This window comes from Ovis aries, chromosome 1, assembly GCF_016772045.2.
Source record: "Ovis aries strain OAR_USU_Benz2616 breed Rambouillet chromosome 1, ARS-UI_Ramb_v3.0, whole genome shotgun sequence".
In the NCBI taxonomy this organism is placed as follows: Eukaryota; Metazoa; Chordata; class Mammalia; order Artiodactyla; family Bovidae; genus Ovis; species Ovis aries.
The window spans coordinates 273348042-273362372 of record NC_056054.1 but is presented as its reverse complement, the minus strand read 5'-3'; the positions used below and the strand labels follow the sequence as shown (position 1 = coordinate 273362372).

At 52.7% G+C, this 14331-nt stretch overlaps 1 protein-coding gene across 1 annotated transcript in view; it reads left to right on the top strand.

The window, feature by feature from the left end:
- Positions 1–14331, top strand: part of SH3BP5 (SH3 domain binding protein 5) — a 70165-nt gene that overhangs the window by 18042 nt on the left and 37792 nt on the right. Inside the window, exon 3 of the mRNA XM_027961858.3 lies at positions 9756–9884. Within this exon, the coding sequence (XP_027817659.2) occupies positions 9756–9884 (129 nt within the window). The remainder of the gene's footprint in view (positions 1–9755; positions 9885–14331) is intronic.

The window sequence follows — 14331 nt, the reverse complement described above, 5'->3', positions numbered from 1 at the left end:
AGGAGTGGGCAGCATCTTGCCTGCAGTGCCGGGCGGGGGCGCGTGCTCTCCAGGGAGGCTGTGCTGCCTGTTCCCCGGAGCCCCCGAGGCCGGCTCTGAACTCGCCACACCACCCTGATGCCCACACTTGTGTTCATTCTGAAACAGACCTGTGACACAGGACCACCTGATGCGTGGCTGACGCGTCACTCCTGATAAGTGTGCGAATTAGCTTTATGATCCGAGATCGATATTTGCAAGCGTGGGGGAAAAAGTAGGGCTTCAGGTTGAGGAAATGTGTTAAGCCTCTCAGTGTAGACATGGAAAATAGTTCACTTGTGGCTGAACTCTTGTAAAATGCCACCGTTTCAGCAATCCTGCCTCCTCTCACATAAAGAATCCTGTGGGTTTAGAAACACGTGTTTGGCCCTGAATGAAATGGCAGCGAGTCCTGTCAGCCTTCTCAGCTTTGTGTGTGTGTAAGTGTGTGAGTGTGTTTGTTTGTGAGAGAGAGATTGTGTGTTTGTCTGTATGTTTATGAGAGAGTGTGTGTGTCAGTGTGTGTATGTGTGTGTCTGTGAGAGTGTGTGTGTAAATGTGTAAGTGTATATGTATGTATGTTTGAGAGTGTGTGTATGTGTAAGTGTGTGTGTGTATGTGAGAGTGTATGTATGTGAGAGTGTGTATATGTGTGTGTGAGTGTGTGTGTATGTTTGTGAGAGAGAGAGAGAGCGTGTGTGTGTGTGGTTATGTAACTTCTGTCCCTCTTCCAAGGCCTTAAACCACTGACCCTTATCCCTGAAGATTATAGGGTTTTATCCTTTGTGGTGCTTTGGACCTTAGGCTATTTAAATATATATATATGTATATTTTTACAGTTTTAAAAATACATTTATTTTAATAGTTTAAAAGTGTACTTATTTATTCTTGGCTGGGCTGGGCCCTCCTTGCTGCTTGCAGGCTTGCTCCAGGAGTGGCGGCTCGCCTCCTCTGCAGTGGGCAGGCGTCTCTTGTTGGGGAGCGCGGGCTCCAGGACCGCCGGCTTCCCTAGCTGCAGCTTGTGGTCTCGGTGGTTGAGGCGCTTGGGCTTAGTTGCCAGGTGGCTTTGGGCTCTTCCCTGGCCAGGGATTGAACCCATGTCCCCTTTATTGCTGGGCGGGTTCTTGTCCACTGCAGTGCCAGCAAAGTCCTAAACATACACATATTTTTTTATTGTATTGGTTAGATTCCATTCTGGTGGCTCCTGCCTGTGTAACATCAACAAAAAAGGATGATTTGAAAGTGAGTCTTTCCCAAAGTGACATTCTATAAAATAACTGGTTCATATTATTGAAAACTATCAAGGCCGTGAAATACTGAAGAACACTTCCAGATTCGGGAAACTAGAGAGAGTTTAACAACCAGATCCTGTGTGAGTCCTGGACTGCATCCTGGACCAGGAAAACATACCTTTTCTTCCTTTGCTGTGAAAGATGTTGGCTCAGATGGTGAAGAGTCTTCCTGCAATGTAGGAGACCCAGGTTCGATCTCTGGGTCGGGAAGATTCCCCTGGAGAAGGGAATGGCTACCCACTCCAGTGGGTAGAGTGGGAAAGACTAGAGATCTCTTCAAGAAAATTAGAGATACCAAGGGAACATTTCAGGCAAAGATGGGCTCGATAAAGGACAGATATGGTATGGACCTAACAAAAGCCGAAGATATTAGGAGAGGTGGCAAGAATACACAGATGAACTATACAAAAAAGATCTTCATGACCCAGTTAATCATGATGGTGTGATTACTCACCTAGAGCCAGACATCCTGGAATGTGAAGGCAAGTGGGCCTTAGGAAGCATCACTACGAACAAAGCTAGTGGAGGTGATGGAACTCCAGTGGAGCTATTTCAAATCCTGAAAGATGATGCTGTGAAAGTGCTGCACTCAATATGACAGCAAATTGGGAAAACTCAGCAGTGGCCACAGGACTGGCAAAGGTCAGTTTTCATTCCAATGCCAAAGAAAGTTCAAACTACCACACAGTTGCACTCATTTCACACGCTAGCAAAGTAATGCTCAAAATTCTCCAAGCTAGGCTGCAACAGCACGTGAACTGAGAACTTCCAGATGTTCAAGCTGGACTTAGAAAAGGTGAAGGAACCAAGAGATCAAATTGCCAACATCCATTGGCTCATAGAAAAAGCAAGAGAATTTCCTTTGCCAGTCCTGTGGCCACTGCTGAGTTTTCCCAATTTGCTGCGGGTGGAGCGCAGAGCGGAATCCGGGTTCAGGAGCCGGACCCGTGCTGCCCAGGATGACAGTCACCAGCCCTGTGGGGCGACTCGAGTTCTACTTTAAAAATGACAATTTAGTACAGTATCCAGTCAGCCGCACTAGGCACACATCAAGTTTTCATTTAGCCACGTGTGGCCGGTGGCCTCTGCTGAGCCCTGCGCAAACTCAGAGCTTCTCCGGTGTTGCGGAAAGCTCTGCAGATAGCCTGGGGGGCGCTTGATCCTTCTCACCAAAGCCCCAGGAAAGTGGTTTCTTTGTGTTTTAGCAGCTGCCACAAGTGCACTTAAAGAACAGATTGGATGGGTGGCGGGAAAAATAAACAACATGATCTGTAGAAGCATTAAAAACATGTCGGTTACTTTAGAACTGGTTGGGAAGTCAGAGCGTGTCTGATGGTGCCTTGCACTGTGGAATTCTGGAACGTTCCTGCTGCAGAGACTTTACATCCCAAATCTCTTGTTCTTCTGCCTCTGTCATAATTTCTGCTTTATTCTTGCTCTGTATTTTTTTTTCCCACTTGGATTCACATTTGTCCTTTGTTTGAAAGTGAGACTTAATGACTGTAAGTGAAAAGCCATCAGAGGGCAATAATTTCGTTTAAAGCAAGGTTTTCAGTGAAGAGTCACGTGGATGAGCCCAGCTTGCTGACTTTGAGAGCAGCAGTCTCTTATTTCCAGTGATTGTATCAGTTTCTTTATCAAATTCTTAGCAGATTCCCTTTCCAGGGAAGGCTCTGAGCCTGACCAACTCCCCCTTTCTTAGAAGGGGGATGAGCAAATGTGAAGAAGCAGAGTGGCTCCAAATGCAGGCTTTCTCCTTGGGGAAATCAGAAGGGGTGAAGGAGGGCCTGAGAAGGAATAGTTGCTTCGCTGTTACTGAACACACGCCCGTGTTCCCCTCCAGCGGGTCTCTGCAGGGCAGCCCAGGGCGTGGGTGGGGCGGGTGTGATTTGGTGCCACCAGCCGACCTGGCGCTTTTGGGCCCCAGGTTCCTTTCGTGCCCATGTGATCACCGAGCATTGCAGAGAGATTCTGTTTTTATGGGTAGCATCTATTACCCATTTTTAAAAACTGTATTCATTTTAAAATGAATTTTTATTTTTAAAACTGTATTCATTCATTAAAAGTGACAGTGATAAACCTATTACATGTATATCTTAGCAAAATAACATTTCCCAAACCCTCCCAAAAAAAAATTGTGGAAAGAAAGCCGTCATTCTGTGGCTTTTGCAAGTCTCCTTCCTGTTGGGCTTAATAGGAGAGCTGGATTCTCATTTCTGCTCCCGTATTCTTCGTTCTCGTGATGGCACATATCAAGCAGTCTCTGGAAAACTCCACTCAACAGTCACAAAAGAACAAAAGTGGAAGAGGCAAATTAAACTGAATTTAATTATGAAAATGATTTTGACCAAGCAGAGTCCCAGAAAAGGTCTCCGGGAACCCCCGACCCCTACCTCTGTGTTCCCTGGACCAAACTTTGAGAACCTCGGGGGAGGGAAAGCCAGGTGGGGTCTGTGGATGCTCTGTAGACAGACACTCCCTGTGCGAGACCTCGGGCCAGGCCAGCCCTCCTCCCGGGCCGAGGTCTCTTATCTGGGGATTTCGGATCTTCTTGCTGAGCCTGGCCATGCTGTCCTGCAGAGTCTTTGTGAGGCTCGGAGCATGCCTGCGAAATCTTTCCACAAGCAGAGAGCAGTGTGTTTATAAGGGGCATGCCCTGGGACCTTTTGAAGTTTGGTGACTTTAGTTTGTAGGACAGTTATTTTTAAAACCTGATGTCCTTTGCTCACCTCGCTAGGTTCTGGGGAGGCCTTTGTGAAGGGGAGAGGCTGCCCTTCTCAGCTTCCAGGCGAGATCATTGAGGCTTAGGTGGCTGGATTGGCCAGAAAAAAGGGCTTGTCCCCGGTTGTGACCACCCTGCGCGCCGCTTCCCAGGCGCCGTGGTGCAGGCTTCGTGTGGCGGGGTTTCTTGTCTGGTCCAGGGCCGTGCTTCTGACACACTGACACGTTCACACGGGGAGACTGTGCCGCCCTCCGCAGTTCTTTGCTTGGATAAACTGCCCTCAGGCTGAGTCACCTAATGGACGTGGCACAGTTTTCAGACCGGAAGCTCTGAGGTCTCATCCAAGCCAAGGGATGGCTCAGAACTCCTTCAAATGCTGATCTAAAAAAGAACCCGCTGGTAAACACCCCTGGCCGGTGTGTGGCTCATGTTTCTTGACTGGTGAAAGGTCTGCTCATTCTCCAGAGATGTCATCTGAACTTATCCGTGGGTCACTTAGCGCAGGGAAAACAGTTGGCTCTCCTCCCTGGACACCCCAGGAAGCAGCCCCAACTCTGATCTTGGGAGACACATTGCTTGTAATTGTCGATGACAGAGAACCATGGTGGAGTCCTTTCTCGAACTAGGAAATAAGGCAAAAAGTACAAGTTCAGTTGTGGCCAGCTGGCTTTAAGATGAATTGGGGGAAGAAAAAGAGCGCTAGAGAGAGAAATTCTTTCTACAGAATGGGTCGAATTAAGTTCCCCAGAAGCTCCTTGTGCGTGTGGCTTTACCATCTGGGGCAGAAGCCCTCCAGCAATTACCTGTATTTACAGAACTTTGCCACTTACAGACTGTGATTGACCTTCCCCTCCCTGAGTACATTAGCATGGCTACCTTAAGGCATACGGTAGTTTTCAGTATTTTTTTTTAAGAGACTTAGTTCGGTTGCAAAGGACAGAGATCCAGTTCCAACTAGATGAAAACATTAAACAGGGGTGACGATTGTGTGTTTCTGTGTGTACCATTTTGGCTCGGGGGAAGTGGAGTTTAGGGTTAGACTATGAAGCATTGCTAGGTCCAAAAGCTCAAAGTTTCATTAGGACGCCTTCCCTCCCTACCTCTGGTGGGCTCTCCCCTCATGGTGCCAGGGTGGCTGCCATCTGCTCCAGCTTTTATTCCGACTTCTCAGCCATCTCAGTACAAAAAGTTTCCTTTTAACAGTTTCAGAAAAGTCCCAGAATGAAACCTTACTGATTCTGATGGATCCCATGCCTTCCCTTAACAATCACTGAAGTATCCTGTACTGATGGCCAGGCATGGGATCAGTTCTGAGACCAGGGTGAGGTCCATTAAAATCAGGGCTGTTATGGTGGGTAAGCAGGGAAGATGTTGGTTTTGTGGGCTCCCACACCTCAGGATTTTATGGTGAATTATTACTCGGACAGCTGTGCCCCTCTGGAATGGTGGAAGAACTAGGCCCGCTCTCTTTCATTAGGGAGAAGGCTGGCTTTGTGTTGAGCGCTTAACACAACACGTCTTGGATGAATAGTTGTTGTTGTTTGGCTCCTAGCCAACCCTGCGTCATCATCCCTGGCAGCACAGCCTCTTTGATGGAGGGAGACGCTAATGTCAAATGATATCTCTTGGACTCAGCAGCCTTTGATGGTCACTGCTTACAAATACACTGTGATAATTTCCTACAAATTTTTAAAAGGGCAAAAAAACAAGACAAAACAACCCGTCCCAACTAGCATCCGATCCTCCCACCCCAGCCCCGTATTTCCCTCTCATAGAGGCAGTTCAATTGATCCATTTAACGTATTTTAGCTGATAATTTAGGTATTTACTTCCGTCACTCTAAACAGCAGGCTTTGCGTGGCTGCTTCTTGATGTTTTCGTTTCAGTTCTTACCCCACCATGCCGCTGTGGAAGAGGAGGCTCCAGCCTCCTTCCTCCTCTGCCCCGCCCCTCTTCCTCCCGGCAGGACCAAGTTGCAATCAGCCTTCAGCGTGTACATTGTTGCGGCCTGGAAAGTTCTGTTCAGGGTCCCGAGGTTTACTTTTCTTTAAAAAAAAAAAACAAAACAACAACTCTTTTCTGTCCGTATCCATTTATTTATTTATTGGTCTTACAGCCTGTGGGATCTTAGTTCCCCGACCAGGGATCACACGTTGCCCTCCCTGTGATATAAGTGTGGATTCTTAACCACGGGCCCCCCAGGGAAGAGGCAGAGTGGTGTTCAGGCATCACTGACGGCAGGCGCTTGGGGGGTAAACGGAGGCTCACTTGAGAAACCTACCCAGTCTCCCCATGCACGTGGGATCGAGGTCAGAGCCTGGGAGTGGCTCCCGTGGCCTTCCTCCCGCCAGCCCTCCCGTCCGCTGCCCTTGGCTCTGCTGGTCCTTCAGCTGCGATGCCCCCTCTCTCTCTGGTGAAATCCCCCTCTCTCCAAGCCCCGGCTGGGATGACTCTCTCTGGGTGTGGCCGTCTTGGGTGTGTCTGCTGCAGCGTGTAGGCCGAGGTCTTTAGTACCTATCACACTAGGTGGTGCTTATTTATTTACCACTTGAGGAAGTCTAGAGTCAAATCTTGGCGCTGCCGTTTCCCAGCTTTGTGAGCTTGGGCAGGCTCCCTGGTCACGCTGCGCCTCAGTTTCCCTCTTGGTACAGTGTGGATCACGCCCATGGCCCTCGGGGAACTGTACTCGGTATCGTGTAGGAACCTAGAATGGAGAAGGGTCTGGGAAGAAGAGATAGGTGGGCACCACTCGATCGCTGTGCTGTATACCTGAAGCGAGCACAACCCTGAAAGTCAGCTGTGCTTCAGTTAAAGGAAAGAGCGACCGAAGCGCCTTAGCTGGTAGGGTTGTTAGTGACTGCACACACGGCGGGTAACAGCATCTGTGGCTGCCCCATGGGAGGCTGGCCATCTGCTCCCAGCATGCCCTGTCACGCGGGTAGGTGGCTTATATTATAATCGCTGGTGCCTGGAGTAGCTCTGGGCAAATCTGAAGTCTCTGAGGGCTGGGAAGGGGAGGTCAGTGGGTGAAGCGGGCTGGGCGTGGCTCAGGCACAGGGCCTGGGGACCGGAGAGGACCGTCTCTAAGCGGTGTCTTCTCCACTTTTAACCAGTGGTTGCCAGGTAGGAATGGGGGCCCAGTGTTGCCTGATCATCTGATTTAAAAAAAATATAAATTTTGTTTTTTTACGAGGACTTTGGAATCTAAATTAAAATAAAATTATCTGAGTTTTCCTGAAATGGATAAATTATGTAAATTTTCCATTTAGTATATAGCATACAGCCAAGGGCACGAAGCCTGTGGGTCCGTGGGCTCCTGGTTTGGGGCCCGACTCTCAGTTCCCAGAGAGGATGGAGAGAGATGGTGTGACCCGCCATCTCTCACCCACCCCCGGTTACGTGCCGACTGATTTGGGCCCCGGTTTTCCTGCCTGTGGCCTGGAGATGCAGTTGTGTGTGTGGATGTGTCTGCGAAGCAGGTTTTCTTCCCCTGGGTCAGCTGCCCCTCAGAGCCACCGCCTTGTAGAATCATGGGTCTATATTTATGCCGGGGGGAGAAAAACCATTGTGTGCATTTATTGAGTACCTACTGTGTGCCCAGGAGCTAGCTGTTAGGCACCCAGCTGTTACAGTCACTGGTGCCTGGAGTAGCTCTGGGCAGTCAGAAGTCTCCGAGGGCTGGGAGGGGAGGTCAGCGGTTGAATCAGGCTGGTTGTGGCTCAGGCACAGGGCACGGGGCTGGAAAGGACCGTCTCTAAGGGGTGCCTTCTCCTCTACTTCTAGCCCCTGGTTGCCAGGTAGGAATGGGGGCCCTGTGTTGCCCGATGTAGGTGTTAGCTCTTAGGAGCTAACAGCCCTCCCTATGAGATGGAAAAGAACCATTTTATAGGTAATAAAAACGATGCGTAAAGAAGTGACTCGATCGGAGCTTGCAGAAAGAGGTTTAACCCGGTTTAGCTCCGTCTCTCTGCTGAAAGTCTGGAGCTGCAGCCAACACGTTGCCTCCCACGGACTGCAAGTCAAGCCCGACAGCAGCTCAGCAGGGCTTTGCTTGTCCCCAGGCTCCCCGCGCGCGCGTGCGCGGTGTGTCCTCTGGAGGACAAGTCTAGCTTGTTCTGTCCTCAGCAGCTGTAGCTGAAGCACGTGACTGCAGACCTGGTCAGAGAAGAGGGGAGGCGGAGCAGCTTCTGATGATGAGGACACAGGACTGGGGGGAGGGACCCCGGGTACAGGATGGGGGGGATGCCCAGGGGCTGAGACACTCGTGTAAGACAAAGGCCATGTTCGTATGTTTCAAACCCACCTAGAAAGCTCAAGCGCGAAATGATGCGGGGAGAGCAAGTTAGGCGTGATCAGGGCCTTCCTGACCCCCCGTGAGCTATCCCAGTGACCCACGAGGTCCATATAATCTTCTGCTTAGAAGCAGTCTTCAGATAGTGAGGCAGCCCCTTTGCAGCCAGTGACGCACACGTGTGTACCAGCGGGGTGGCCGGCTGCTCTTGGGGGCCCCCCGCGGCTGGTGAGCATGTGCTGTTCCTCCTCTCCCAGCACCCACGTCGCCCCTCTGATGCACACAGATTCCCCAGGCTGTGGCCGTGCCAGGCCAGCTCCCCGGGGGAGGAAGGGTGGAGGGGACTGGCTCTCTGAAGACCAGACTGACCCTTCCAGTGTCTTCCTAGAGCTGGAACCAGACTGTCTTTGTGATTCTTCTCCTCCTCGGGGGATCCGTGGACCTGGTTTCCTGACTTTGATGGTGCGGTGAAGTCTGGTGCTGCCCACCCCCCGTTCCCCTCTCCCAGACACCTGTCCAGGCCCACATGGCTTGTAGTGTCTCTGGAGGGGGTGGCCGCCCTCATCTCTGGCCGTTCCCCACATTCTGGACGTCCAGCTTCCTGCAGTCTCTGGAAAATGCCAGCCCGATCCCTCCCCTCCGCTGTGGGCGTGGCTCTGTTGCTGCTCTGGACTCAGTGTTTCCCTCCTCCCATCCGTGCTGCAGGCCTCCGTGCAGATGGTACGCCTGGGAGCTCCCCATGAGTCCCCCTCTATGGGCGAGTCTCCCGCCCCCTTACCTGGCCTGCTGAGGCTCTGGGTCCTGGGGCCCATGCCAGCTGTGCCGGTCCCATCCTCGCACACTCTCTGGGGGTGGGCTGTGTTTATCCCCATCTCACCCCCCCGTGCTGGAGGCGTCCTGAAGGCAGAGGCCAAGCCCAAGGCAGAGCCCGGGATCTGGCCTGCCGGAAGTTGGCACGCACTGTTGAGTGTTGACCGTGTCACAGGACTGGGGACGTCATGGGCGCGTGACGAATGCTGCCATCATCTTGGGCTGAAACTGCCGGGGTGACCGGGTTAGGCATCTTCCCCTGGACAGAGCTTTGCGGTCTAACCCGCTCTGTCTGATACGGTGGTCATGGCCTCATTGATTGTTTAAGCATATCTAAATAAAATGAAACAAGTGAAAATCTCCTTCTGTCCGTCTCGCTAGCCAGAGTCAAGTGCTCAGTAGCCACGTACAGCTGGGGGGCTGCCATACCAGCCGGCACAGGTGCTGGGACGCTGGCAGTATCACACCAGATTCTCTCGGGGGCTGTTGTTGTTGTTGACACGGGCTTGTACACACAGGCTTCCCGGTCAAGTGGAGGCCCTTCCGGATGCTTCTGGGGAAGTCGAGTGGATTTCCACAGGCTCCTTAAGCCTGAACTCTGTCCTCAATTTCCTGTCTGCAGGACATCCGTCAGAAGTTCCGCTCCGTCCTGGTGGAAGCGACGGTGAAGCTGGATGAGCTGGTGAAGAAGATCGGCAAGGCCGTGGAGGACTCGAAGCCCTACTGGGAGGCTCGGAGGGTGGCGAGGCAGGTAAGCGCCCGGTCTGCCTGTTGCCCTGCCCGGGGCTATGGGCACCTCTGACCTCCAGGCCCCGCTGCTGAAGGCCGGGGCACAGGAGAGCCCTGACTTCGTCAGGAGGCGCGTTTGGAGATGGTGCCTTGTTTTCTCACCCCACAGCCTGCCTTCATTCCTGCTCTCTGTGCTGTTAATGCCGTGTGGGTGCTGGTGTTTGGATGTCGCCACCAGTGGCTTCCCTGATAGCTGAGTTGGTAAAGAATCCGCCTGCAATGCAGGAGACCCTGGTTTGATTCCTGGCTTGGGAAGATCCCCTGGAGAAGGGATAGGCTACCCACTCCAGTATCAAAGAGTCGGACGTGACTGAGCTTTTAACAATGTATTATTACATCCCTGGTGGCTCAGATGGTAAAGCTCTTCTCTCTGGAGAAGGAAATCGCAACCCACTGCAGTATTCTTGCCTAGAAAATCCCATGGATGGAGGAGCCTGGTAGGCTACAGTCCACGGGATCGCAAAGAGTCACACAACTGAGCAGGGTCACTGGGCAGTGCCTCGCTGCTGGAGTTGGTACCTGGTCCACTTCCCAGGCTGCCAGGCCAGCTCATGTGGATGGGAGGCTATGATTAGAACATCTGGCTTGTCCTTTGCTTCTCTAGTGACTGCCTGTCAGCCCCAGGAAGAACGCTCCTTCCGTCGAATTCTCCTTCCAGGTTCGGGAGGAGCTGACCATTTCCCTCTCTTGAAACATTGTTTCTTTGTCCCGAGAGCACAGACAGGCGACAGAGGCCCCGAGACCAGAAAGGGGGGCGGCCGCTGGGGGTGCCGGCTTCAGAGGGCGTCCTTGCGGATCATCATGGTGTGAGGACCTCCTGGGGTCAGGTCGAGGCTCCAGGAATAGGAAGGAAGAGAGCTCCCAACACGGCAGAGCCGGCCAGCTCACCCCCAGGGCTCAGGAGTTGGTCCATAGTGAGGTCCTGTCCCTGCCACGCGTTTGGTGATGGAAGATGCTGCCTCCCCGAGTCTCTGCCTGTAACCCGACGCTCGGCGAGGGCGGGTGCCCCTGTGAGCCCCCTCTGAGTGTGCAACGCGTGTTGTTGGGCCCGGAGGTGGGGAGGCAGCAGGTGAAGGGGAGCCCTTGGGAAGGCGAGCCCCAGGGATGCAGTAAGACGAGCCACGGAGGACCCGGGGCCAGGACGTGGGCATCCCTCTCCCTGGCCCTGCTCCAGGTGCCCCGCAGACATCTCATCGGGGAGCCCTTGGATGTTTGGTGGTTCTGCCCAGATCCTCGCTGCAGGCTTGGGTTTTGCAGCTCCGCACCTTGAGCCGAGCTTTCTGCTTGGAACCTGATGCAGACGCTGCCTTGGCTCCTGGACGGAGCGGCCTGAAACACGCCCTTCCCTGGCCTGCTGCCCTTGGGCTGTGTGACGTCACAGGGCCCGGGCGCCTTGGCCTGCGAGAAGCCTGCGTCTCAGCCACTCTGCTCTCCTCCTCCCTCTGTGCTCCACCTGGGCCCTCAGCTTTCCAGGGAGAAGTCCTTCTCCAGAAGGTGCTCACCAGTCCCCAGAAGCTCCCACCTTGAGGCATCCCCCCTCCAGGGTGCCCTGTGTCACAGCCTTCAAGGTGCCCCCTATTGGGGGACGGGTCTCACCCACCATGTCCCAGGGTGGTAGTGGTCTTGACCTCGTAGGGTGAAGGGTTCTGTTTAAATTGGAGGAGACGTTTCTGATACTATAAACATTGGGTCAGTCCTGAGGAGGGCACGAAATCCCCTCTTCTGAAAGGTTCCATCACTTGAATCCTTGGGCCTTTTGAGGCCCCAGAGGTCCCCATGCCGTCGGGGGACTTTGCAGGGGCCTGTGAAAGCATCCCCTTGGACCCTTGGTAGTGGCGTCCCCACTGGGAGTTTCCCCACTGGGTCCCCAGCACTGAGATTTTGGAGCGGAACTGCTGAAGGGACCTCTGTGTTCAGGGGCCTCTGAGGTGGGCCCTTCAGGTTGTCAGCCCTGGCTGATGGGCGGTGACCTCCTCTGGCTGAGCTGATGCCAAACCTCATCCTGTCTCAGAGTCTTTGAACTTGCGCGTCCCTCTGTGTGTTGTCTTAACGGCAGGATTTGCCTGGTCCATCCCATCTCCTTCAGGCTTCTGTTCAGATGGCACTTCATGGTGGCTCAGAGGGTAAAGAATCCACTAGCAATGTGGGAGACCCGGGTTTGATCTCTGGGTCGGAAAGATCCCCTGGAGAAGGAAGTGGCAACGCAGTCCAGTACTCTTGCCTGGAGAATCTCATGGACGGAGGAGTCTGGTAGGCTACAGTCCACGGGATCACAAAAAGTTGGACACAACTGAGCGACTTCACTTTCTTTTCTTTTTAATCAATGAGGCCTTTCTGGGCTCACATTGGAATGATAACTGCCAGCCCACCATCTCCATCACCCCAAACCCTGTTCCTTGATAGGCCTTTTCTCCACAGCAGTTCTCACCCTGTGACCTCTTACCATCCACTTGTTTATGGTAGTGAAATCCCACTACCAGACTTAGAGAATTTGTGGTCTGCTTGGGTCGTTTCCATGTCTGCAGTGCCAGCATTCAGAAGGAGCAAATGAGCCAGTAAGTGAAGGAGCGGTTGACCAGATGTTCCTCCCAGCCCTCCCTTGACATGCCGAGCTTTCCTTTTTGACTGTTGCGTTCCTCGCAGCTTCTCCCCTGCCGTGTGGCTAGGTGAGCCGACTGGCAGATCCGGCTCCATCTGGGTTGGGCTGATCCAAGTCTGATTTGGTGGGTGAGTCCCCAGTTGGCTTTGACGCACCTGGAATAGATTTCACACCACTCCCTTTTCTCTGCGCCCAGTCCTCTTAGATGGAAGATAGCGGGGAGCTGGGTTGGGCGGGCACTCCTGCTGGCCAGTCGTGAATCGTGGCTTTGTGTTTCCTCTCATCTCTTGGCCGGTGAGAGCCGTGGTCCCGTGGTGACTGAGTCCCGTGGGCAAGCCGTGCAGTTGTCAGGCCTCATGACACGGTACAGACCCTGGGGCTGAGCGCTCTCCATCAGCTGGCAGAGCCCAAGATGAATGTCGGGGAATCCTGCCCAGCTTTATGCCTGCAAACCACCCCCTCCGCAAGTTCCTTCCTCCTTACAAGTGGGCAGGAAGAAGGGCAGAGAAGGCTCGAAGAGTCCCCTGCACCTCAGCTTCCGGGGACCTTGGTCTCTGGCCAAGGAACTGACTTCTTTCATCTCTGTGGACGGTGGGCCATCTGGGCTTGGCCAGGTGGCTGGGTCTGTCTGTGCGTCTGTGTCCTCAGACCTTCCTGGTGGCGAAGGGGGCAGGCCTGCCTCCAGCTACTGCGAAGTGGGGCTCCCTGTTCTCTCCCTCTGCTCTCACCTCCGCCCCTGTATCTGTTTACAAGCCGCTCTGACTGTGTGTAGCGGCAATGGTGTCAGAGATGCCTTCAGAGCATCTCCTCCAAGTGTGTGTTATAAGGCACCTTCAGAGCCTCAGCATCCTCATCGCTGTGGGAACAGTGATGGTCACAGACCATGAGCGTTAGGAGGTGTCCTTCAGCCTTAATGAAGTGAAAGTTGCTCAGTTATGTCTGACTCTTTGAGACCCCATGGATTATATACAGTCCATGAAATTCTCCAGGCAAGAATACTGGAGTGGGGAGCCATTCCCTTCTCCAGGGGGTCTTCCCAACCCAGGGGTCGAACCTAGGTCTCCCGCATTAGAAGCAGATCCTTTACCAGCTGAGCCACCAGGGAAGCCCAAGAACACTGGAGTGGGTGGCCTATCCCTTCTCCAGTGGATCTTCCCGACCCAAGAATCAAACCGGGGTCTCCTGCATTGCAGGCAGATTCTTTACCAGCTGAGCTACGAGCGAAGCCCCTCTTATGACTTAAATAAGGTAATATCTGATGACGGAATCCCTGTATGACCTTGTTATTGTTGTTTAGTCCCTAAGTCGTGTCCGACTCTTTTGCAAACCGATGGACTGTAGCCCACCAGGCTCCTCTGTCCATGGGATTTCCCAGGCAAGAGTCCTGGAGTGGGTTGCCATTTCTTACTCCAGGGATCTTCCCGACCCAGTGATCAAACCCGCATCTCCTGCATTGGCAGGCGGGTTCTTTACTCCACTAAGCCACCCGGGGAGCCCCCATGTGACCTTAGGCTTCATTAAAAATTTTTTTTTTTAGAAAATTCAGAAGAAAATAAGTCCCCATACCTCCTGTTAATATTTATATATGTCCTTTTTCTTCTGTGGAGAATCCCATGGACAGAGGACCCTGGCGACTGTGGGGTCGCAGAGTCAGACATGACCGAGTGACTAACACATACACACAATTTTTCTTGAAAATAAAAAAGAGGTAATACTGTTTATGGTTTTATGATGTCTGGAATGCTTGTATCCATCCATCTATCCATAGTCTCAGGGGAACAACGGAGATTTATAAAGGGACTTATATACA